At 34.2% G+C, this 25276-nt stretch overlaps 1 protein-coding gene across 1 annotated transcript in view; it reads left to right on the top strand.

Moving 5' to 3' along the window:
* The window catches only part of LOC143252327 (unconventional myosin heavy chain 6-like), a 150685-nt gene that overhangs the window by 47672 nt on the left and 77737 nt on the right, over positions 1-25276 (top strand). The window contains exons 3-5 of the mRNA XM_076504294.1: positions 12083-12145; positions 20247-20390; positions 24152-24264. Of these exons, the coding sequence (XP_076360409.1) occupies positions 12083-12145; positions 20247-20390; positions 24152-24264 (320 nt within the window). The remainder of the gene's footprint in view (positions 1-12082; positions 12146-20246; positions 20391-24151; positions 24265-25276) is intronic.

Genomic DNA, 25276 nt, shown 5'->3' with positions numbered 1-25276 from the left:
GTAGACTTACCGCTATTCTGGCGGAGGGCAATATACCAATTGTAGCAAACCAACAATATATACTGTCTCTTGGCGCTTTGCATTAGTTACATTTTATAAGCGTTAGGCCAATTTTCGAAATTTCAACCTGCACAATAATACTGACGATACGCTAGTGCTTTCGTAAAATATATATTGTTGATTCTTACACTCGAGAATCTTCTATAAATTTAGTGAATAGACGGTAATTTCGTAATACACATTTAACAACATAAGTTACATAATTTCTAAATATATATTAAACTGAAACAAACATAGATATTAATATAAATATATAATAATAAATCTGTCACAGTATATATATATATATTCTACGACTCTTATTAAGCGATTGTTCTTACAGTAATTTAACAAACGATAACATTCTGTTGCGAATATTATTTCTTACAGAGCTACAAAAAAAACCCAAAAAAACGGAGGTTGCAAACAACTGATATATTACTTACATTCACGTCCTTATATATATTACCAAGAGTTAAAGAACTGATCTATTACTTACATTCACATTCTTATATATATTACCAAGAGTTAAAGAACTGATCTGTTACGAACATTTATGTTGTTACATGTATCACCAAGAGTTAAAGAACTGATCTGTTACTTACATTTATGTTGTTACATGTATCACCAAGAGTTAAAGAACTGATCTGTTACTTACATTTATGTTGTTACATGTATCACCAAGAGTTAAAGAACTGATCTGTTACTTACATTTATGTTGTTACATGTATCACCAAGAGTTAAAGAACTGATTTATTACTTGACCTTATTATTCCTCTACTTATATAACACAAATAAAACCACATACGAGCATATCTATAAACAACCAAGTTTACCTTTACGACCCTACTGCTATACACAACTTAGTCTATAAACAGCCAAGTTTACCTTTACGACCCTACTGTTATACACAAATTAGTCTATAAACAACCAAGTTTACCTTTACGACCCTACTGTTATATACAACAAAGTCTGTAAACAGCCAAGTTGTGTACTCTCATCCTTATACATAAATAAAGACGGAAACAAAATAAAGTTTGAATTTAAAATCTTATCTTTACAGATATTGAAGATAATAAATAAGTAACCGAGAAACCTAAACCGTATAATCAAGCTCTAAACATTCATGTTTACTAGCACAGTCCTTTTGTTATACTTAACCAAGACCGTAAAAAAACTACGTCACATGATTGGTAGTGAAGTATAGTCATGTCATAAACAGTAAAGTTTACATTTACAACCTTATCCATACACATAAACAAGACCATAAATATACCCAACAGTCTATTGTTTATTATATAAACAAGCATATATAAATATCTTTACATAACTACGAATGTGAAAAAAATATATTATCATGGACTTGTATTATCCTATTCATAAATAACCGGATACAGAGTATCACATCCAATTTATCAATAGGATAATTTCATGTAGTAAAATATAAATTTAAACTCTCTACTATAAAATCACTGAATTTGTTTATTCGTTGAAGAATTGAAATTATTGCGAAGTCCCACATTTGAGATTAGCTCGTGAGTAAAATGATAAAACGCGTGGTTAACATAAAGTCAAATCTAGAGCCTGTATTACAGAATGGGTGCCGTTTCTATTCATGACCAGAGATACACACAAGCTAAAAATGCAACTATCATTCTTTCAATATGTGGCCTTACTGGTCCAAACCAGCCGAGACAGCAATAAAAATAGATTTACAGCACGAGCTAGCCATCCCGAAGAGCCTCCATGTGGTGACGTCAAGGCTTACCCACTCTAACGACTACTATTTCTAGATTTATGTGTTTGTATAGACTTGATCAGTTACTCTGAAATTGCCCAGGACAAACTTTACTGTCCATAGTTTTAACTCCTTTCTGTAATTTCTTATTGAGATATTTGTGTGGATTCGTCTAAATTATACACACACAGATGTATAAATCGAGTCTGACATTTTTTGTCATATGCGAGAAATCCTCTTCAGTTAAAATTTATCATTCCACGTATTTCATACGTTACATTTTTCTCATACGTTCATATCAGAAACAACTCGAGTGATTTAAACAGTGATTTATATGTACATTCTAAAATAAATTCAATAGTTTTTTTTTTAAAAAAGCTATTATACTTCTTCTAAAAAGAGTATTTACATATAATCACATGTGGATATCAGCGCTTAGAAGTCTGTTTATAAGCCACGTGCGAGAGAATGTGTCATTCGATCGATTGGTGTTCATTATATATTCTTACCAGGGTACTGTCTCTCTATTTGAATAAACACGAATTTGAGTATAGGTATATAGTAAAATAGTAATGTAAAGGCTTCAGAGTACAGGTGTTTTCAGAAAGTATACCTATACTATGATTAATAAGTGACTGATCTGACCTCTTGCTATTTATACATTTCTAAATTGGTCCACTGAAAACACACACGTTTACAGAACCTTCTTTTGAACTCTAACTTAAGCTGTAGAGTTGTGGTCATAGGAATAAAATATACTTGAGAGCGATTTACTGTTAACCTGTGACACGTATAAACGTGTTAAATAGCAGTGTTCGGTATGTTACTTGATTATTTTTTTGAATTTCGCGCAAAACTACACGAGGGCTATCAACGCTAGTCGTCCCTAATTTAGTAGTGTAAGACTAGAGGGAGAAGGCAGCTAGTCGTCACCACCCATCACCAACTCTTGGGCTACGTTTTTACCACCGAATAGTGGGATTGACAGTCACATTATAACTCTTCACAGCTGAAAAAAGCAAGCATGTTTGGCGTGACGAGAATTCCAACTGGCGACCCCCTCAAATTACGAATCGAACGCGCTAACCACTTGGTCATTCTGAGCCTGTTATTTGAATTCCTAAGACATGATTCCTCAAAATTGGATGTAGTTTGGTTTGTTTTGAATTTCGCGCAAAGCTACTCGAGGGCTATCTGTGCTAGCCGTTCCTAATTTAGCAAGGTAGGACTAGAGGGACGGCAGCTAGTCATCACCTACTCTTTTACCAACGAATAATGAGATTGACCGTCATATTATAACGCTACCACGGCTAAAAGGGCGAGCATGTTTGGCGCGACGGGAATGCGAACCCACAACCCTCGGATTACGAGTCGCACGCCTTAACCCACCTGGCCATGCCGGGCTGGAGGTAGTTAATTCGTAAAACATTTCAATGTACCTAATGTTCTGATGTTAGACAATATGAAGCAGTATTTGTTAAAGCAAATTTGTATTTTCATTTAACTGAAAGAGAAGTAGAAAGAAGACAAACTGAAGAAGGCCCTCGCTAGTTCAAAAAAGTCTAAATTTATTATCGTTTAAACCAGCGTTTATAAAACTGGAGCCCTGACCAGAAAGGGTACCATAAGGTTATCGTAGGAGGGTTGCGAGATAATAAAAAATATTATGATGACGGATATTTTATAGTATTTACACTAATTTGTTACCACTTTGTACGTGTATGCGTGGAGGTTATCACAGCCTGAAATATTTTCAAAGTCGGTTCAACAACAACAAAATAAAAAACGTTTGAGAACCCCTGGTTTAAACAACCCTCACTATGTTTTCTCGCTTCTCATAAACATTAAGAAACATCAGTTTGAAGTTAAGCATAAAACTATACAATGGGCTATCTGTGCTCTGCCCACTACAAGTATCAAAATCCGGTTTTTAGCGTTGTAAGTCCGTAGACATGTCGCTGTGCCACTGGAGGGACTTAAACGTTATTAGGCAAAGAATTTCGTTATTTTCACGTGTCTTCTTATGTTTTTTAAAGGAAACTAGACCAAAATCTGAATTACTTGACGTGGTTAAGGCGCTCGAATTGTAATCTGAGAGTCGGGGGTTCGAATCCCCACCGCACCAATGTTCGCCCTTTCAGCGTTACAAAATGACGACCAATCCCCTTATTTGTTGGTTAAAGAGTAGCCCAAGAGTTAACAGTAGATGGTGATGACTAGTTGCCTTCCCTCTAGTCTTACACTGCTAAATTAGGGACGGCTAGCGCAGATAACCTTCGTGTAGCTGTGCGCGAAATTCAAACCAAACATGAATTACATACAGTAAGCAAAATATTGTTTTAAATTTGTTTGAAAACTTTTGTTCACTGAGAAATCGTTCACACAATATTACTAATTATAAGTTTTAAAGCGCAAAGCTCCACAATGGCTTATCTGTGCTGTACATATTGCGGGTACTGAATCGAGAGTTTTAGGATTTTTTGGCCTAAGACACTGAGGGACATAGTCCGTAGAGCCAGTGGTAAGTTTGCGGACTTATAACACTAAATCCGGGGTTCGATTCCCCACGATGGACACGACAAATTTCCAAGTGTGACTTCGCTCTGAAACAAACACTTGGGAATAACTACTCAATAGATGGTGTCACGACTGCTTAAATGCTGGATGTTAATTTTTGAAGCAACTTTCGATTTATAAAATAATATATTCAGTTTTTTTTCAACTTCAAAATTGAATACTATAAAACAGGACATTTTGTCTTGCTTGTTATCACAGCTGTACTTAAAAAAAGTGTTAGAACTGGAAAGTGCATATTAATTGGTATATTATTCCCTCACGAATATAGTGTTTAACCCATCTTTGCTTATGTTTTTGTGATTTTATCAGCGTACGTTCGTAAACCATGGAATGGATGTTAAGAAGTCATTAATAATATGGATATATATGTAAGTAAACAATAAATATTTTATAATTTGCGCGCCGATTCATTCCTTCGGGAGACGAAAATAATCTGATTAAACAGAAAATTCTATTGCATGTATTAATTAATCCGAAGATGTGTTTTCTATACCTTACTTTGCTTGTTAAAAATATAATTTTTCCCACTCATCCTGAGATATGGAAGTATTGTTAACACCGTGTTTTTTTATTATTGTCTCTGCTGAGTCTCATAACACACATAAACGTGTACCTTCAATCATTAAAATTGTTATCCTTGATAAAAGTCTACTGATGTCATAATAATTATGTTGTACTAGGAAGGTCATTATAAAATCGAGAGGAATTCGTCCGTGATAAACATACAGCTCTTGTAGTATGACTATAAAGATAAACAGACGCGAGTTGACGCTGTTAAACGCATCACTCTGACAATGGTTAAAAAAAGAACAACTCACAAACATATTTGATCTTGTTTGATACAAAGGTTAACGCCACGTATTTCTCAAATGTGTACATGACTGATGTACATCTATAACAAATGGTCACTAATTCCTTGAAGAATGTCTGGCATTTATGTAAACAATTATTAATTAATGTCAGGGTTAGCAGAAAAGAAACAACTCAACACTCTCGTTATAATTTGTTACGTCAAATATGGTTACATATACAGAACATTACCGTTACTTGCAGAAGTAGTGATACATTAGGCCCGGCATGGCCAGGTGGGTTAAGGCGTGCGACTAGTAATCTGAGGGTCGCGGGTTCGAATCCTCGTCGCACCAAACATGCTCGCCCTCCCAGCCGTGGGGCGTTATAATGTGACGGTCAATCCCACTATTCGTTGGTAAAAAGAGTAGCCCAAGAGTTGATGGTGGGTGGTGATGACTAGCTGCCTTTCCTCTAGTCTCACACTGCTAAATGAGGGACGGCCAGTGCAGATAGCCCTCGTGTAGCTTTGCGTGAAATTATAAAACAAACAAACAGTTATGTAACCTGGTGCTTATAAGTATGATATATAACTTTTGGCATATTCCAACATATTCTGTGTCTTTTTATTTTACAATACTAATCACCCCCTGGTGGTTTCCCCAGTGGGATAGTGATAAGTTAACGGAGCTTCATTGCTAAAACTGGGGTTTGATCCCCTCACTAAACAAAGCAGATAACTGAATGTAGATTGGCTCTAAAACAAATAAGGAAACAACCCGTGGTAGCTAAACGGTAAGTCTGTAGGCTTATAACGCTAAAAATTGGGTTTCGATACCTTTGTTGAGCAAAACGCTAATCGCTCTTTTTGTAGCTTTATGTTCAATAAAAACACTTTCAGTCACTCCATCTTCAAATATACAGGGTGTTCGGAAAGTCACTGTGCAGTTTTGTAATCATATTTTATTCAGTCTATTTTAAGCCAGCAACTGATAGCGGTGTTTACAAACAAAATAAGAAGGATCCAAGCCTGTATTGATGCCAACGGGGGTCACTTTCAACATTGTTCATAATTGTCATTCATATTTACCTCCTGTATTCTATATTGAAACATGTCTGTTAATAAATATATAAGTGCACAGTGACTTTCCGAACACCCTGTAGAATAGTAAAATAATGTTGGAGAAAATATATCACTTAAGTCAGTCATCTAATGTACACTTATCCTTGACAACATAGGCAGGTGGTTAGGACGCTCGACTCGTAACTTGAAACTCGCGGATTTGAATTCTCGTCCCATCAAACATACTCGCCCTTTCAGCAGTGGAAGCGTTACAAAGTGATGGTCAATTCTACTATTCGTTGGTAAAAGAGTAGCTCAACAGCTGGCGGTGAGCGGTGATGACCCTCGTGTAGTTTTGTGCGAAATTTAAACCAAAGTTGAACATCTAGAAGTATATAATAGAAGGAAGAGGTTAACGAAACCTGAACCTCCTGGGTAGATGAATGTCAATACCCAAACAAGAGAGAGAGAGTATATCATAGACACATCGCAACATTCAACTTATTACAGATTGTTGTATGAGATAGTTTGCGCCTAGGATTTTTCATTTAGGAACTATGATTCATATATATAACGTAACACCTTAATTTGTTACAAAGAAATTTCAAATTGTATCCAAATTAAAAAACATGCAAACAAACACCAACATTTAATATAAAAATAAAATACAAGATCATACGAGTGTGATTGTTTGTTGTTTTTGAATTTCGCATAAAACTTCTCGAGGGCTATCTGTGCTAACCGTCCCTAATTTAGCAGTGTAAGACTAGAGGGAAGGCAGCTAGTCACTACCACCCACCGCCAACTCTTGGGCTACTCTTTTTACCAACAAATAGTGGGATTGACCGTCACATTATAACGCCCCCAAGGGCGAGCATGTTTAGCGCGACCGGGATGCGAACACGCGACCCTCAGATTACGAATCCCACGCTTAACACGCTTGGCCATGCCGGGTCATACAAGTGTGAATGATATATATTATTTAACGTTATATAAATAAATTAGTATTTCCTTTATTAAATGTTATACAATTTAAACCAACTTTAACATGTTATAATAATTTGATAGATATTTTGCAACTGATGCAATTAAAAAAAAGTTTATGTATAAATTATAAATAGGCTTTCTTTTTACTGGTGACAATCTGTATCGTTATTAATTTTTACATCTTATAATAATTTTCTATTTTCGTATTGATGTAGAACAAAAAAAAAGTCATCTTTATCACTCGATGTTGCGGTCGACGTAGAAAATGGAAATCACTGGAATTATTTTTTTCTTCATTTGCGTTGCAGGTACAACCAAACTAACCCGATAAAATTAGCAAGAGTATAAACGTAGTTTCAGTGAAACTTCAGGCAGAGTAGATCTGGTAGGTTTGAGAAGTGTAATGGATAGCAACTACTTTACGAGTGAAATATTACTTAAGTGCTTAATAAAATAATACACAGTTTATAAGGGATCTATATCTGTAGAAAACAAACCCTAACACGTCATTTTCTATTATTTTATAAAAAAGAAGTCGTGATATTGGCGATGTGAAAATGAGATGTTGATTTAGAAGTTAATTATATTTTAAATTATTCTAACTATAAAGATTCAGTTTGATTCTATTGTTTTTAGGCCCGGCATGGCCAGGTGGGTTAAGGCGTTCGACTCGTAATCCGAGGGTCGCGGGTTTGAGTCCCCTCGCACCAAACATGCTCGCACTTTCAGCCGTAGGGACGTTATAATGTGACGGTTAATCCCACTATTCGTTGGGAAAAGAGTAGCCCAAGAGTTGGCGGTGGGTGGTGATGACTAGCTGTCTTCCCTCTAGTCTTACACTGCAAAATTAGGGACAGCTAGCGCAGATAGCCCCAGTGTAGTTTTGCGCAAAATTCAAAAAACAAACATTGTTTTTTGACCTTCATTGTTTTTAAAAGTTTAAAGACAAACGTACTAAAACAACAACACTTGAACTAAATTTCTTAATGTTGTTGTTTGTTGTTAAGCGCAATGTTAAACAAATGGCCATTGGGCCCTGTTCACCACGGGTTTCGAAACCCAGTTTCTAGCAGTATAAGTCCGCAGGCATACCGTTATTCTACTGGGGGGGCATTTCCAAATAACACATGCAATGAAATAAATAATAATTTTTGTTACAACTACGTATCGGAAAGAGCACGTGATCAGCCATTGAAGCGAACATCTACTGGAGAAGTAACGTTGTCTATAATCCTGAATTACTGAGTGTATTGTCACGCAATGTGATAAACTTTTATCGAAAACTGTTAAGTTTTTATACAGAATAAACCAGAGGTGTTACAGACGTTTTTGTACTAAAGATACGTCTGTAAAATGTCAACGTCATTCTGATTCTGATTGTGAGAAGCTGGAGTGAAAGGTAATGTTTATTCGAGAAATGAAGATAGGCTTTGTCCATCATATTGTTTGCATATTATATTTGCATGGCGTCCACAACTTCTTAATTGCATATTTAAAGATTTTCCAGGATCATATCTGATATTTTTTCTGTTATAATGCGAACTGTTGCAAAATTAGTAAAATAGGACACCGTTAAATGCGATATCAAATGTATAATCCCATGTTAAATATCACATTGTACAAGGTAGGGCATACAAGCTTTAACCCGCACACAGTGGGACTACAGGGCGTACTTACGTCACTGTAAAGTTCCGTCTAATGACCGATGTAGAATAACCTCAAAATATCTAAACTAAAACATATTTTTCTTGTTTAAAGTAAAATACATTCTTAAACTCTTAAAAGTAAAAGAACATTCAACAACACTTGACGTCACAGGCTAGCTAATTTGAAGTAAACTAACGGTATTAAACAAACTTTAAAACACACAGTGCACATGAAAGTTTGTAGTTACCATTAACTGTCATTAAGTAACAATGACAGCTGACGTAATAAGCTAAGCACTCTTTGTTCTTGTAATATGGGTAAACACTGGCTTGTTAAACATGTTTCAAGTTATACATCATTTAAGTTTCTGAAACAGCCAAAAGCTGTGAATTGTGAGTGCCTTCGGGAAGGTAAAAATGACATCAATCAAGCTGTCGTTTATGTCATAGAGACTTCCGTAGCTTCCACCGTACATAGTGAAGTACTCTCAGATACAAGAGTGTACGAAAACCCAACCTTTGGTTACCGTTCGTAACTAATGCGATCGCTGATGTCCAACAGATTAGTTTGAAGATTACAATAAAGAGCAGATTCAGGAATAGGTAGAACGCAAACGGCAATGGAATGAAGACTCAAATACTTTCGCTAACAAGGGACAGTCTTTATACCTTTTACACGAACATGAAAAGTTAACAAGGGACAACAGTCTTTATACCTTTTACACGAACATGAAAAGTTAACAAGGGACAATAATCTTTATACCTTTAACACGAACATGAAAAGTTAACAAGGGACATCAATCTTTATACCTTTAACACGAACATGAAAAGTTAACAAGGGACAACAGTCTTTATACCTTTTACACGAACATGAAAAGTTAACAAGGGACAATAGTCTTTATACCTTTAACACGAACATGAAAAGTTAACAAGGGACATCAATCTTTATACCTTTAACACGAACATGAAAAGTTAACAAGGGACAACAGTCTTTATACCTTTTACACGAACATGAAAAGTTAACAAGGGACAACAGTCGTTATAACTTTTACACGAACATGAAAAGTTAACAAGGAACAACAATCTTTATACTTTTAACACGAACATGAAAAGTTAACAAGGGACAACAATCTTTATACCTTTAACACGAACATGAAAATTCTAGGGTCTTACTATTAACGATTAGTTTCGTGCTTACTGACCGTTAGAACAAGAAAGGATGTGTATGATAATTCTTCGTTCAGAAAGTACTGAATGACCGTTTTTATACCATGCTGTTAAATGATTAGGGTTCTCGCCATTTTAGCCGTGGGGAAGTTATAATGTGATGATAAATTCCTCTGTTAGTTGGTGAAAGAGTAACCCAAGAGTTGGCGGTGGGTGGTGATGACTAGCTGCCTTCCCTCTAGTCTTACACTACTGAATTAGGGACGGCTAACGCAGATAGGCCTCGTGTAACTTTACGTGAACAAACAAACACTATTAAGTCATACAATCTGCGTTGTGTGGTATCTCACAATTTTAGATTACCTACGTGAACGACTAGTTCCATCATGTGTGTATATATATATTCAAGGGGAGATTACCCTCCCAACTTATACAAACTTGTACACTTCTCTGTAGCAATGCATTGAGTATAACACTCGATGAAACGAGAACAGGATCAAGCAGATATAAGCTAAGTAAAACTATCACTGAGACATGTAACATTAGTCCTAAGTAAAATTATCACTGAGACATGTAACATTAGTCCTAAGTAAAACTATCACTGAGACATGTTACATTAGTCCTAAGTAAAACTATCACTGAGACATGTAACATTAGTCCTAAGTAAAATTATCACTGAGACATGTTACATTAGTCCTAAGTAAAACTATCACTGAGACATGTTACATTAGTCCTAAGTAAAACTATCACTGAGACATGTAACATTAGTCCTAAGTAAAATTATCACTGAGACATGTAACATTAGTCCTAAGTAAAACTATCACTGAGACATGTTACATTAGTCCTAAGTAAAACTATCACTGAGACATGTAACATTAGTCCTAAGTAAAATTATCACTGAGACATGTTACATTAGTCCTAAGTAAAACTATCACTGAGACATGTTACATTAGTCCTAAGTAAAACTATCACTGAGACATGTAACATTAGTCCTAAGTAAAACTATCACTGAGACATGTAACATTAGTCCTAAGTAAAACTATCACTGAGACATGTTACATTAGTCCTAAGTAAAATTATCACTGAGATATGTAACATTAGTTCTAAGAGAGAATTAATTCTAACTTGTAACATTTTACATCATATTCGTAAAGCTAACCAAGCAAAGAAAACTTGCGTGGAATTTTTGAAAAGCAAGTTAGGCGTATGAACATGAAAAAAGATATATTTCTGACGATACAGAAGGAATATTAGCGATTCTTCAATTTCGCGCTAATTATAATATTTAATAAAAAACTTTATTTGAAGTGAAAATAAACAAGAAAAGTTTTAAAATGAATTATTGCGCATAAACATTTTTTAAACATCATAACAAAACAGTTTTATTAGAACTTAATGTGTTTGCGTGAATAATAATTCGATGAATCGTTCTGTATAACTGTTTAAAATATATATTCACAAAACGGTGACAAACCAACGCATAACTTCTGAAGACAAGTGTGGCGTTGAAAAGTGACATTTCAGAATATCAAGCCTCGTGCTTTTGACGGATATTAAGTTTGGTACCATTGATTACTCATACAACACCGTATGTTTTTAAGTTTAACATTTGTCAGAATCCCCACTTTTTTAAACCTGCAAGTGTTTGTCTAAGCCTTACAGATACGTTTTTAAGACATTTCATCATACTCCTGGTATTTTTATTATTCGTTCAGTAAAAATCCCAGCGTTTTTAACTGGTTTTGATATTTATCTAGTTGTTTTACTCTTAAAGGCGCCCAGTTTTCTGTATAGTGCAAATGTATAATTGTGAGTAATACTCCATATCTTAGGGCCTTAGAAGTTGCTATGTCAAAAAAGTAATGAAAGTCAAGTATTTATAAACACAAAATTACATTGTAGAATTATTCATAAATATGGAGTATTTCACTTTCAGTCCTTAGAAGTATAATTAGAAACAATTTTGTTATGGGAAAATCTTAATGTAAGTTTAAAGTTATATCAGTAGTTGATCTATATGCGTGAAGTTTACGTTGTGCGATCCATGTGAAACTATATTCTTAACCAAACTTTCAGACTTACACAGGTACCATTCTCGTTGCTGTCAACCCTTACAAAGAACTTAGTATTTACGATACGGTAAGTTTTCTATTATATTCAGATTCATTTAAACGTAAAAGAATTGATGTTTATTAAATTGAAAAGTACTGACAGATACAGCACAAAGATTATAGTTTTACTGCCTGTTATTGCTTACTATACTGATGTATTGATTTTTATTCTGTAATATATAATTCTTGAAACTGATGGTTTCTGATATACTTTCACTCGTTTACAGTTTTTTAATAACTTGGAGTATATACATATGTATATATATATGTAGAGAGAGAGTTTTGTTCTATGCTTATACAGGATAGTTTATAAAAACATGTATAAAAGCCCTCTGGTGGTTCAGGAATATTAGAGGGCTTATAACGCTAAAAATCAGGTTTCGCTACTTGTAGAGCACAGATAATCCTATATATATATATAGATTTCTGAAAGTTTAACTCGATTAAAATGTATTAAACCCGAATTCAATGAGATCTTCTGGTTATGTTTATCGTATACCAGAAATAACTGATAAAAACAACATAATTACTCATAACTTTTCTAACTCTTTGTTGAGAATATGAATGTACTGAAGAATTAACATAAATTATATATTTAATATCTGCGAATTATGTGACTGAAAAGTAACTTAAAAATGTTTTATTCGTCATTTTGCATACCTGCCTGAATTATGCTGTTATTTCACTTATTTTTAAATCAGAGTTTGGTTTGGTTGTTGTTAAGTGCAAAGCTACACGGTGGGCTATCTGATCTTCCCACTAGAAGTATCGAAACCAGATATTTAGCTTCGTAAGACACTAAACTTACCTCTGAGCCCTTGTGGGACTTGAAATTAAAGATCAATGAATTATAATTAGATTAAAAATTCGTTAGATCAGTTATATTTTCAATATTTGTCACAAACTTCTAAGGTATTGACAACTGACGGAGATATTATATGTATTTATTTGTGCACGTATTAACCATTTTTGGACAACGTATATGTATCTTCGTGTTCGGTTTCCTTCACTATTACCCACAGAAATGGGAAGTCTGTCTTGGAAGGATATATAAGCCGTAAAAGTGGCAATGCTAATTTAAAAAAGTAAACATTTCTTTACATAAATAAAGTTAGTTGTAGAATAAAGATACCAGTTTCCGTCGTCCATATTACAACGACAGAAAAGAAATACATAAAATAATTACATTTGAAGATATTTTGGTTTACATACATTTTTGTCCACTGTGTCTTAACAATAAGCTTTAGGGATTACGATACTAAATATCGTAGTTTGATGTGTGTGAGCACAGAACAGGTACAGGCAACTCATATTGTAGGTTTATTTGTGTGTTGTTGTTTGTTTTAATTGGTAAAAATGAGACAGTTTGATAAAGGGGTGAAGGAGTCTGACACAAGTGTGAACTTACTGCCAGGAGTATCACCAGAGGAAAGAAATGTGTTTCTCCAAAAAGCGTTAGATTTTTTAAAATATGTATACATCTGTGACTATAAATATATATAGATAAGAATATTGAAAAGTTAGGTTTCGAGATTAGATTTTTATATTAAAATGTATCATGCTGAATACATTAAGCTTTCTCACGTTCCCCAGTGGCTCAGCGGTATGTCTGCGGACTTACAACGCTAAAAACTGGGTTTTGATACCCATTGTGTACTTTGTGCTTAATTCAAAACAACAACAGCTTTCTTAAGGTGTTTTTATTTTGCGTCAGTTTTGGCTAACAAATCGAATTGTAAGAAACAAAATATATATATTATAGTTTCCGGATTTTCAACGTTAAAATTAGGACATCGATTCACCTTGGTGGACACAGCAGATGACCCAATGTGTTTTCGCTGTAAGAAAAACACATAAAAATGTTTAAATATATCTTTTTTTCTTCACTTCAAACACAGAAAATGTAGTTAGCAATTCATACGTTTACTTGTGTCTTGTTTTGCTGTGAATAAATTTGTTTGCTTAGCGCAGAGCTACACAAATGGCTAATTATACTGTGTTTATCACAGTTGTACATCCGTAAAATTGCCGCTGACCCATTAGTGGACATAAAAATCTGTAATTCGTTTAACCAACTACAAATTGTTTGTTTGGAACTAAGCAAAAAGCAAGACAATAGGCTACCTGCTCTTTGCCTAACACGGGCATCAAAACCCGATTTTTAGCGGTGTGAGTCTGCAGAGATGCCGCTCTGCCACTAGGGGGCATTACACATTTTTAGAGGTGATCATAATATCAAGAAGACTATTCACAGTTTCAAGAGAATTCTGCGCAAGTACAGAAAAAACGGTGTAGTAGTAAGAAATTAATGTTTGTTTTGAATTTTGCGCAAAGCTACTCGAGGGCTTTCTGCGCTAGCCGTTCCTAATTTAGCAGTGTAAGACTAGAGGGAAGGCAGCTAGTCATCACCACTTACCGCCAACTCTTGGGCTACTCTTTTACCAACGAATAGTGGGATTGACCGTAACATTATAACATCCTGAAAGGGCGAGCATGTTTGGTGCGACAGGGATTCAAACCCTCGAGCCTCAGATTACGAATCGCATGCCTTAACACACTTGGCCATGCCAGGCCTAAGTAATTAATACACAATGAAAAAAATATCTTGGTGAAATATACTTTTAATGAAGTGTGATGTTAAAAAAATGTAAGGATAATTTGTTGTATAAGTAGAAATTAATTTCTTAATAAGTATAACATTTTTATGTGCATTTCTATAAAAACCGAAGAAAAAGTAAGATATTACCTTTTAGCGTCATCTAAGTACCAATAAATTAATTATCTTGTCATGAAATTAAAATATACTTTGAGATAAAGTTTTTGAGGTTAATATTCCTTGAATAATTATCCTATTTATTTGTTTCAGCACAGAGATATAAAGTAAGCTATCTGTACTCTGCTCATCATGGGTTTGGTTTGTACTGAATTTCGCGCAAAGCTACACGAGGTCTATCTGCGCTAGCCGTCTCTAATTTAACAGTGTAAGGATAGAGGGAAGGCAGCTAGTCATCACTACCCACCGCCAACTCTTAGACTACTCTTTTACCAACGAATAGTAGGATTGACCGTAACATTATAACGTCCCCACGGCTGAAAGGGTGAGCATGTTTGGTGTGACGGGGATTCACCATTGGAAATTGATCCCTAAGGTTTGGCGTTGTGAATTTGTACACTTACTGTTTGTCCATTGAAAAAAATTATGTATACTGCTAAGAACAAAGCTGTCAAGTGGGCTATCTTTGCTTAAGTCGCCGCAGGGATTGAACTTTAAATCTTAGTTCCATAAATCCTCAAACTTACTACTGATTTACCGGGGTATAGGGGCAACTTTTATAGCGCACCGAAATGTTGCAGTAAATGTAAGCATTAATAAATTGTTCGAAACCTGAATAAGATGTTGCACAAAAATAAACAGAAGACAACACTCGACTTACCCCTAAAAAACAACAACAAAGGAAACAATGCAAGATACTTACCTTCGTTTACAGTGAATTCTGCTTAGTTAGTCCTAATTGATATTTAAGCCATCAAGTTTATTGACCAGATAACTAACGTCAAATTGATGACTGATTGTCTTCTTATGACTTACAAGAGTGTAAATTATTCCGTGCCGCCCTCTGGTGGCTCAGCGGTATGTCTACCGACGTACAACGCTAAAACCCGGGTTTCGATACCCATTGTGTAGCTTTGTGCTTAATTCAAAACAACAACAATTCTATGCCATCGGTAAGTATGGTTGATAATGTCTTTAACTATCGAAGCCAAACAAGTATAAAGGAAAATTTAAAAAACGTTGAATTAAAATTCACTACTTTATTTTTCAGCTTATTACTATAAAATCGTTACAACTTCGTCTGACATCCACTAATCTAACGAATCAACATGAAGATAATAAAGTTAGGCACGAATGTTAGAGAGGGGGGAAAAAAAGACAAGTAAAATAAATCACGAGCTTAAATCAATGAAAATAAATTACAAGTTAAAACAAACATTACGTCAAGAATTCCATCCACTAATGGATACAAGCTCGTGTGTCAAGTTATTTGATGAATTGTTCCCTTCCTTCACGACGAAACTTGACACTTTTCTTTATTTGACGTCGACCCCCTAATCTTATCAATATACGTGGACAGTGTTTGAACATTTAGAGAAGATTCATAACACAGAGCCTTAGAAGCAATTACCGATCGAAGTATAATCAAAGCTGCTTACACGAGTCTGTATGGAAACTTTAAAGAGTCGCATTGCTGATATCCCAAATATTTTGCGCTGAATTATGTTGACTTTCTGTGGTCAGTGAGAACCAGATACATCTAAAAACGGCCCAGCATGGCCAGTTGGTTAAGGCACTCAACTCGTAATTCGAGGGTCGTGGGTTAGAATCCCTATCACACCAAACATGCTCGCCCTTTCAGCCGTAGCGGCGTTATAATGTAACGGTCAATCCCACTATTCGTTGGTAAAAGAGTAGCCCAAGAGTTGGCGGTGGGTGGTGATGACTAGCTGCCTTCCCTCTTGTCTTACAGTGCTAAATTAGGAACGGTTAGCGCAGATAGCCCTCGTATAGCTTTGCGTGAAATTCAGAACAAACTAAACCAAACATCTAGAAACTCTGTTGGGTAGCGAGATCACCTCATATGATGATCGTTTCATGAATTATTTCAGCTTTTTTTTTTCACTGTGTCGTTTTTTTTTTTTGTAACTTATGCGAGTTAGAGATGTATTTAAAAAACAAATCCTCAAGAGTTCTTGAAAAGGCACTTGAGACGAGTTGTATTGGATTAGTAATATTCAGATTACGCTTACTTATTCAGAGGGTTGAGTATATTACATCAAAAATATTTTGAATATGCAGATCAGTTGGTAACATGAAAATCATAGCTGATACAGAGCCTTAGTGGAAAGGATTACATTGAAGCAACATTTTATCTTTGTTTGGCATTATGTAAGTAGTGTGATGCTACCGAAAATTGATCGCTTTTGGGAAGGGTATATAACAGCTCTTTCTATCGCAAAATATTAATTCGTTCAGATTGTAAAGACGTGTGCAGATCAGATATTTAAATTTTCAAAATTGAGATATTCCTCGTACGCAGTGGACATGGAAAACAAAGGAATGTGGATCATTTTGGAAAACCAGGAAAATTCAGAAAGAGACCTACAACAAGTCATCCTATAGCTGTGGTAAGAAAAATGTGGTGTCTTGTAACAGATAGCAGTCCCGAAACACAAACGTCACTTGCGGTCCCAGTCAACAAACACTAAATAATCAAGAAGGGCCTTTGCCTGTAAAAATGACGCAATTCGCGTGTACGGAAGTTGCTTCCACAGCATACTCGCTCAACCGTGCATACCATAAGCAGCTGGAAAATTAAATGGTTGTTTTTGCTATTCTGCACTAAGACACACCGCTGAAGTGTCTAGATGTAACACTTATGGATTTCTGTGCGACTGGACTGTTGAAACAGGTGCTGGGAAGCTGTCGTCAAGTGACTAATGGAAAGCGTAGATAAGGAAGGTCATGTTTTGGGGTATGACAATGTTACAATGGAGCCTTTTAAAATATAAATTACAGTGATGAATATTCTCAAGATAAGCTGTCGTCAGACAGAGCATGACTGAAGACGTGGTGGCATGAACTGTAACGACATGGTGAGGCTTCAAAATCGTTTTAGTGTACCATATTTAAATTTACACAACTTTATTTAGATCTGAACTAAACATACAAGATTGAACAACTAAGCTGATACCACTAACAACAGTTTTATCTTGTTCATCCAAGTTGAAGCATTTTATTTGTATGATACAAATCACTTGGTTGTCCGTGATACTTCAAATAGCATAAAATGTTTTCTTTGAAAAAACTTGTTTCAAATGGGACGCGAACCTACCAGGGATGCCACTTCAGAATTTAGTAGAAGAGGGAGAGATTAAGGGAGGGCAACTTTAAGCGTAAATGTTGTTGTTTTACAGAAAAAAATCAAAATTTTACGCAGTTATTTCCTATGTTCCTTATAAATCAAATTATAATAAAATTACTAAAACAATACAAGTTAGGATTGCGATGAGAAGTGATAAGGGCTGTGGAACTTGTACTCGAAAGTACAGGCTCACAAATCGTTACATAAAAGCGACTGTAAAAAAACTACATATTTAAGATATGTGTACCGTTCCTTAAACTACAAACTAGAATGAAACGGTGTGTGCGTGGGGGGGCGGGGAGAGGACTGCATTGGGAACTTTTATGTTAAAACTAAACTTCAGTTTTCATACACTATGAGATTCCTAACGATTTAAAAATTTGCATATAGTATTATTAAAAAGGAAAAATAATTAATAAAAACGAAAGGACAAAAACTTTCTTTCTCGACTTTTACGTTTAAGGAATATGAAGTATTCTACGTATTTTACAGTTTAAGGAATGTGAAGTATTCTACGTATTTTACAGTTTGAGGAATGTGAAGTATTCTACGTATTTTACAGTTTGAGTTATGAATTAAATAATATATTAACTAAACTTTTTCAGTCTGAAAAAAATACAAAAACTAAAATACTTGTACTGACTCAAGATACTTGGATATAGTAAACAAAAAAGAATGGCTATTTTCACCCCATAATTTCATTTTAAAACTCAGCGTTTTATGTATATTTATTAAGAAGATATATACAATATATACAAAATGTACAAAAGGTACAATCACAAGAACTTTTAATGAAATGATCTGAAAAGGTCGTGTTTAGTTGTATAATATTATAGCTGTATAACAAACGAATATGTGTTTATACACATATTATTATAACTGGTCGTGATATGAAAATATATTTTTTAAATTATAAACAGCTACTCCGATTTGAGATATTATTGTTAATTAATTAATTAATTGTTTTGATGTTTTTAGTTGTTAACGTTTCACTGTAACAATGATTTAATTCTATAAACTGTTGTAATCAAACCTCTTCAGATCACAATACTGTAACAAAGCGTTGTTACTGGAACTAGTGACATTTTATTATAAATGTTCACTCCCAGAAACCTTTTAAAGTTGCAAGTTGATAAATTAAATGTGAAGTCATCTATTTAGGTACCCTTTAACTGTCTTATTTTGCTACACGTAATTTGTATTATTTAAGTGTTCTCAAGTATTCAAGTTCATTGGATGGTACACCGATCTGAATAAAACAGCGGCAGGTCCTGCATGACCAGGTGGTTAGGGAGTTCGACTCGTAATTCTAGGGTCGCGGGTTCGAATATCCGTCACACCAAACATGCTCGCCCTTCCAGCCGCGAGGGCGTTGTATTGTGACTATCAATCCCACTATTCGTTAGTAAAAGAGTAGTCTAAGAGTTGGCGGTGGGTAGTGATGACTAGCTGTCTTCCCTCTAGTTTTACACTGTTAAATTAGGGACGGCTAGTGCAAATAGCTCTCGTGTAGCTTTGCGCGAAATTCGAAAACAAACAAACAAACAATAAAGCAGTAGAAATTATTGTGATTCTTATAATATGGTATTTCATTAGCTTGCTGTATTGTGATTGTAGCTCTTGTGGTTCCAGCAGTTAAGCCTTCAAGTAGTAGAAAACAAACACTTTTAACTTTTTAAAGAAAATTCTTCACTCTCAAAATACGTAGGAAAACTACACTTTTACCAAAATCAAGCTAACTCCGGTTTTAATTTGTCCATTGCGGCTCTACTTAAAGGTTTGAAAAACAGAATTTCAAGTCGTTCTCTCCCCCCCCTCACTACAAGTCGCTGCCAAAGAAAAAATGTTCAATACAAAAGTTCATCAGTTGGGCTAGAAGTTAGAGAATAAAGACTATGTATAATACACTATTTATATACAAGTTTTTAAATGTTACGGTATTAATGGCAGACACTGACATCTGACGTCATAACCGTAACCTTTAAAGGAATATTACATATTTTAAACGCTACAACGGAAAGAATATTGCATTTAGTACTTCAAAGTTCAAATGATAATCATTTTCGCAACATCATTTTAGAACTTGGAAGATATGATTGTGTGTGTGAATGTTAATTACATAGGACTAGCTACAGTTGTATCATAATGTACACATTATAAGAGAGAGTGGTTATTACATTGTGATAACAGCTGAATCTTTTTTTATAGGACTGGGTGCTGCGGTACAGTGGACAGAAGATTGGTCACAATGACCCTCACGTGTTTGCTATCGCTGAGGCTGCGTATAATAGTCTTCAATCTATGGCTTGTAACCAGGCTTGCGTTATCAGTGGAGAGAGTGGGGCAGGCAAAGTAAATATTAGTACTTATTCTGTGTCGGTTACTATTTGTTTTATTCATATAAAATGTATAGTAATATAGCATAAATATAAATTTAAGAAGTTATTTTCAAAGAAAACATAATGATTACTAAGTTTCATTATTGCGCAGGAAGGTAGAAATACAAGCCATAATAAGGTTATGGTGCGTATAACGATATGAGAAAAAAAAAAAAACTGTTATAAATCAAGGTTTCAATCAACTTTAGGGCTTATGATTAAGAGGTGGCGCTCAAATTAGTCAGTGAACTCAAAATTAAACTAATATTGTTTGGAATTGAGCGATACGTTGGAAACCACATGTACATATGATAGACATGTTAGAACGATATTACTCGGAATACGATACGTTAAAACAGGTGTTAAAAACAAATTAACTTCATAAGAAATTAAACTAAACAACTACATTAAGATAGCCAGGACAGTTACTGTCCGAAGCTAAATGAATATATACTTAGTGATTCATAAACAATCAAAAGACTTACAAGTATCCGACATTACATTACAATAACAAAATATCCTACATAAATAAAGAAAAATAAGAAGCTCTTAAAGACCAATTAAACAAAACTTTTAAAACACATCAAGAACCAGACACGAATACCCATTTATGCATTAAAGTTAATGAACATGTACACAAAAATCAAGACGGATTTACACCAAAATTTCCGGCCAACAATCCTCCAAAATAAGAATCATGATCTAGCACAAAAAATCGTAACCGTAATAACTAAATACAAGGCTATACTATCGGTAAAACGAAGTATAAGGATAAGATCAAATACAAACAATACTGTTAAAAAAAGGTATTCAAGGGCTGTTTGATCACATAACAGCTTTATTTAATATATCCCTAAATTAGGGATACATTCTCACCTCTTGGAATCAAGAAATTGTAATTATGTTCTTGAAAGAAGAAAAACCAACGAATAAGCCAGAAAATTACAGACCAATCAGTTTAACTAGTTGTCTGAGCAAAATTTTAGAGAGAATAGTTAGCAATAGGATATCAAATTATCTAAAGATGACCTGAAGTTACCTGAAGTTCAGAATGGTTTCAAAAACTTTCAGCAAACAACTAATAATTTAGTTAGGTTTACTGAAACTGCAATAGATAGCTTTAACTAAAAGAAATGCAATGTCGCCTGCTTTCTCGATATCAAGAAACATTTGACACTATATGGCATAATGGTTTAAGATTCAAATTAAAAGAAATGGAATTACCAACAGGAATTATTCGCTGGTTGTCCACCTTTCTGACGATAGGAAATATACAGTAAATGTTGAGGGCACCTATTCGGAGTACTTTATTCCAGAGGCGGGTGTTCCTCAGGGAGGTAGTTAGCCCTATCTTTTACATCATGTATGTGAGCGACATGCCATTAAATTACATTAATTGTATTTCAGTTTCACAGTGTGCTGATGATGTGGCCGCCTGGAAAAAGTCAAACACACCCTCAGTAGCATCAAGTAATTTACAAACAGTTGAGTACTATAAAAAATGTAGGAACATAATTAATATTCCGAAAACAAAATTTATATTATTCACAAAATCGCTTAGAAACATTCCTAAATTATACCTGAGCAGAGCTCTTTTTGACACCGCCTTGACAGCAAAATTTGTAGGCCTAATATATGATTCAAAATTGACTAGAACTAGGAGAAAACGTATGCGAAATTACGAAAAAGGTGTCGCAACGAGCAAACTATTTCAAAATACAAACAGGCAAAAACACAGGAGATACCACAGAATTTTTTTTTATAGTTTATAAATAATATATTGTACGAGTAATACAATATGCATGCCCAGCATGTTTAAATATAGCAAAATTCTTGATGACGAGAAACCTACTTGAAATATAAATGTGTCTCAAAATGGCTGGTATGGGTATAAACAGTAAATAGTAAAATAAAAAAAATTACTGCTTTAATAGTAAAAGTGTTAATACCCATACTAGGCATTCTGAGATACAAATATAGCAAAAACAAATTTTCGGAAATTGCAAATAATACAAAATTCAATACTCACCACAGCTTTCAGAACACCAAACACCACAAACTCAACATTTCTACATATTTATGGAAGCCTATTCCCACTAAAAGAAAGATTGGTATATTGTTCAGTCCGTTACTCTAATAAAAAAACATAGAAAAATGATACGTTAAACAGAAATAGATCGCTATATCGTACATTATATTGAGAGAGCTAAGTACCCCTCACCTTTGAATTACCACCTTAGAAATGAGACCACCTGTACTAGACATTAATATTGTTTTACCAACAGTTAAGTATCATCATGGTATTTAAAATAGGTATTTTATGTATTAATATACGCTGGTGAGTATATCTTGTAAACAAATGTAATTTGATTTCGGAGCTGTTTGTGAACGTACAAAATAAAAGGAAGCGAAATACTACGGTACCAACTGTTTGTGCGACCAAAGAGAAAAAATATATAATTGCACTAAATGCTACTAGTATTTTATACCAGCACAAGGCCTTAAAGAGTGAAGAAGTTAAATCACTGTATTGTGTTAAAGTGCTATCAGTAGCATTTAACAGTTCTTAAATCATTAATTCAGGAAAGAGGAAGATGTCGAAAATATACCTAAAATCAACCTATAAACCTGGTACCGAACGTGAGTGCAATTCGTATATGTGAATTAACTTGGTGAAAACTGATATAAATAACTATTATTATAACAACAGAATGAGCTGTTATTTTCGGTATTTTAATACTTCAATTCCTTTTAATGTGCATGTAATAATTTTGCAGCCCTATTTGTGTTTAAACATTTTGTTGTACTTTAATTTAAAGTAGACACTGTACCTGTAAAATTTATATTAAATGTCGGCCTCCCACTAGTACAGCGGTAAGTCTACAGATTTAGAACGCTAAAATCAGGAGTTCAATTCCCCTCGGTGGGCTCAGCAGATAGCCCAATGTGGCTTTGCTCTTAGAAAACACACACACACACACACACACACAAACACACTTACAAGTATCGACACAAGTATCGACATTACATCACAAAAACAAAATATCCTACATAAATAAAGAAAACATAAGAAGCTCTTAAAGACCAATTAAACAAAACTTTTAAATCAGGGGTTCAATTCCCCTCCGTGAACTCAGCAGATAGTCCAATGTGGCGTTGCTATAAGAAAACACACACACACACACTCATTAAATGTAATTAAAAAGGAAATGTTAATGTTTTCTCCAGACTATGACCTTTAAATGTATACTGCTGCTGCTTTATATAAATATATATATATATATCCTAATAGTCACTCACAAGAGCTGTTAAAATGTTAATTGCAGCGTTAATAGATAAATGATAATAAACTTTGAGGTGCTAAAGCCAGAGTAGTTTCACATGTTTTGAATAGTTTTCCAAGGAATAATAATAATTTTCAGTGAATGTTATATGGCATTTTAACATGATATTATTCTAAATTTTAAGATACGTGATGTACAGTTAATACCTCAAATATTCATTAATTAGTTTTTGTGGTATACAGGCTATAAAAACCCCATGAGCGTCAACCATATTGTATTTGCATGGCTAAAAAACTGTTTATTTGTTAAAGTTTTAAAACTAAATTTTAATTGATGACTTTTATTTGACTTAAAATATTAAATAACACAGTCTTCTGCTATTAAGAAAAACTTTATTAAATTAATTTGTGCTCAAAAGAGCTTTTAATTTTGTTTACTTTGTGTTTTCCAGACTGAGAGCACCAAATTCATACTCCAGTATTTATGTACAGTTACAACTAATGTCTCCACTTGGATAGAACAACAAATTTTAGAGGCCAACACTATTTTGGAAGCTTTTGGTAAGAAAAGAATATGGTTAAATATGCATTTCAGGGCTGAAACTGTGAACAAATTATGCCAATATGCATACAAAGAATTTCACTAATATATGTGATTTTGTATATATTTTGCTAAAAAGAAAGAAAAACAAGAGATACTCTATATACAACCATTGTTTTAAGAAAACAGAAATAGTTAAACAGGCATAATGGTAAATTTACCTCAACTTTTTTTTTAGTTTACAATTGCATTGAAAGGAAAAAAACAACAAAAAAGACATTTTATAGGCTAATATCAGGAGTGGGTAAAAATCATAGTACATTAGCTAATAAAAAGTGCTACTTGGATGTTTTATCATTATTGATCAATCTTATTTACACAGCCAGATGAGATTCTCCGATAGGGCTGATAGTTATTGATGTAGAAAATGTGAAATGACTTTCATGATTTTATTGTCAACTAGAACTAATGTTTTTAGTGCACTTACTGGTTAAGTTGAAGAATATTTAATGAATTTTTAAAAGTTTTGTGAGTTTTGATGTAACTGATTTCTGATAGCATGGCAGATAGCATGTGAGATAGATGAAAACAGATGAAATAGAATTTCATCCCTGATGCATTTGCACTTTAGAAGAGATGACCCACTATTTGTGTATATGTATTAGTTTCTATCACCTAGAGTTAAGTTGCTTCATTAACACAATTTTTTGTATTGTAACTGAAAACTATTTGTTAGTGTACTAGGTCTGCATGCAAATTTTTGAAGGGGGAGCTCTAATATGTGAGATCAGAAGCCAACACATATTGAGAAAAGCATGCTAATGCTATGGGGGTCTGGGGGCATGTGACTATTTCAAGCCACAAATACTTATGCTTCATCAGAAGAATGTAAGCTATGTAGAAAATGTTAAATACCATAAGCAAATGTGTTGTAACTATATAAGCATAAATTTTTCGTATAAAGAGAAGTGGATATAGTCACACACCTTCAACACTCTCCTGCATATATTGTGTGTGTACATGTGCTATTTTGTTT

Source organism: Tachypleus tridentatus, chromosome 6 (assembly GCF_004210375.1).
Source record: "Tachypleus tridentatus isolate NWPU-2018 chromosome 6, ASM421037v1, whole genome shotgun sequence".
NCBI classification, from domain to species: domain Eukaryota; kingdom Metazoa; phylum Arthropoda; class Merostomata; order Xiphosura; family Limulidae; genus Tachypleus; species Tachypleus tridentatus.
The sequence above is the reverse complement of the archived record's forward strand: the minus strand, read 5'-3'. Positions and strand labels throughout refer to the sequence as shown.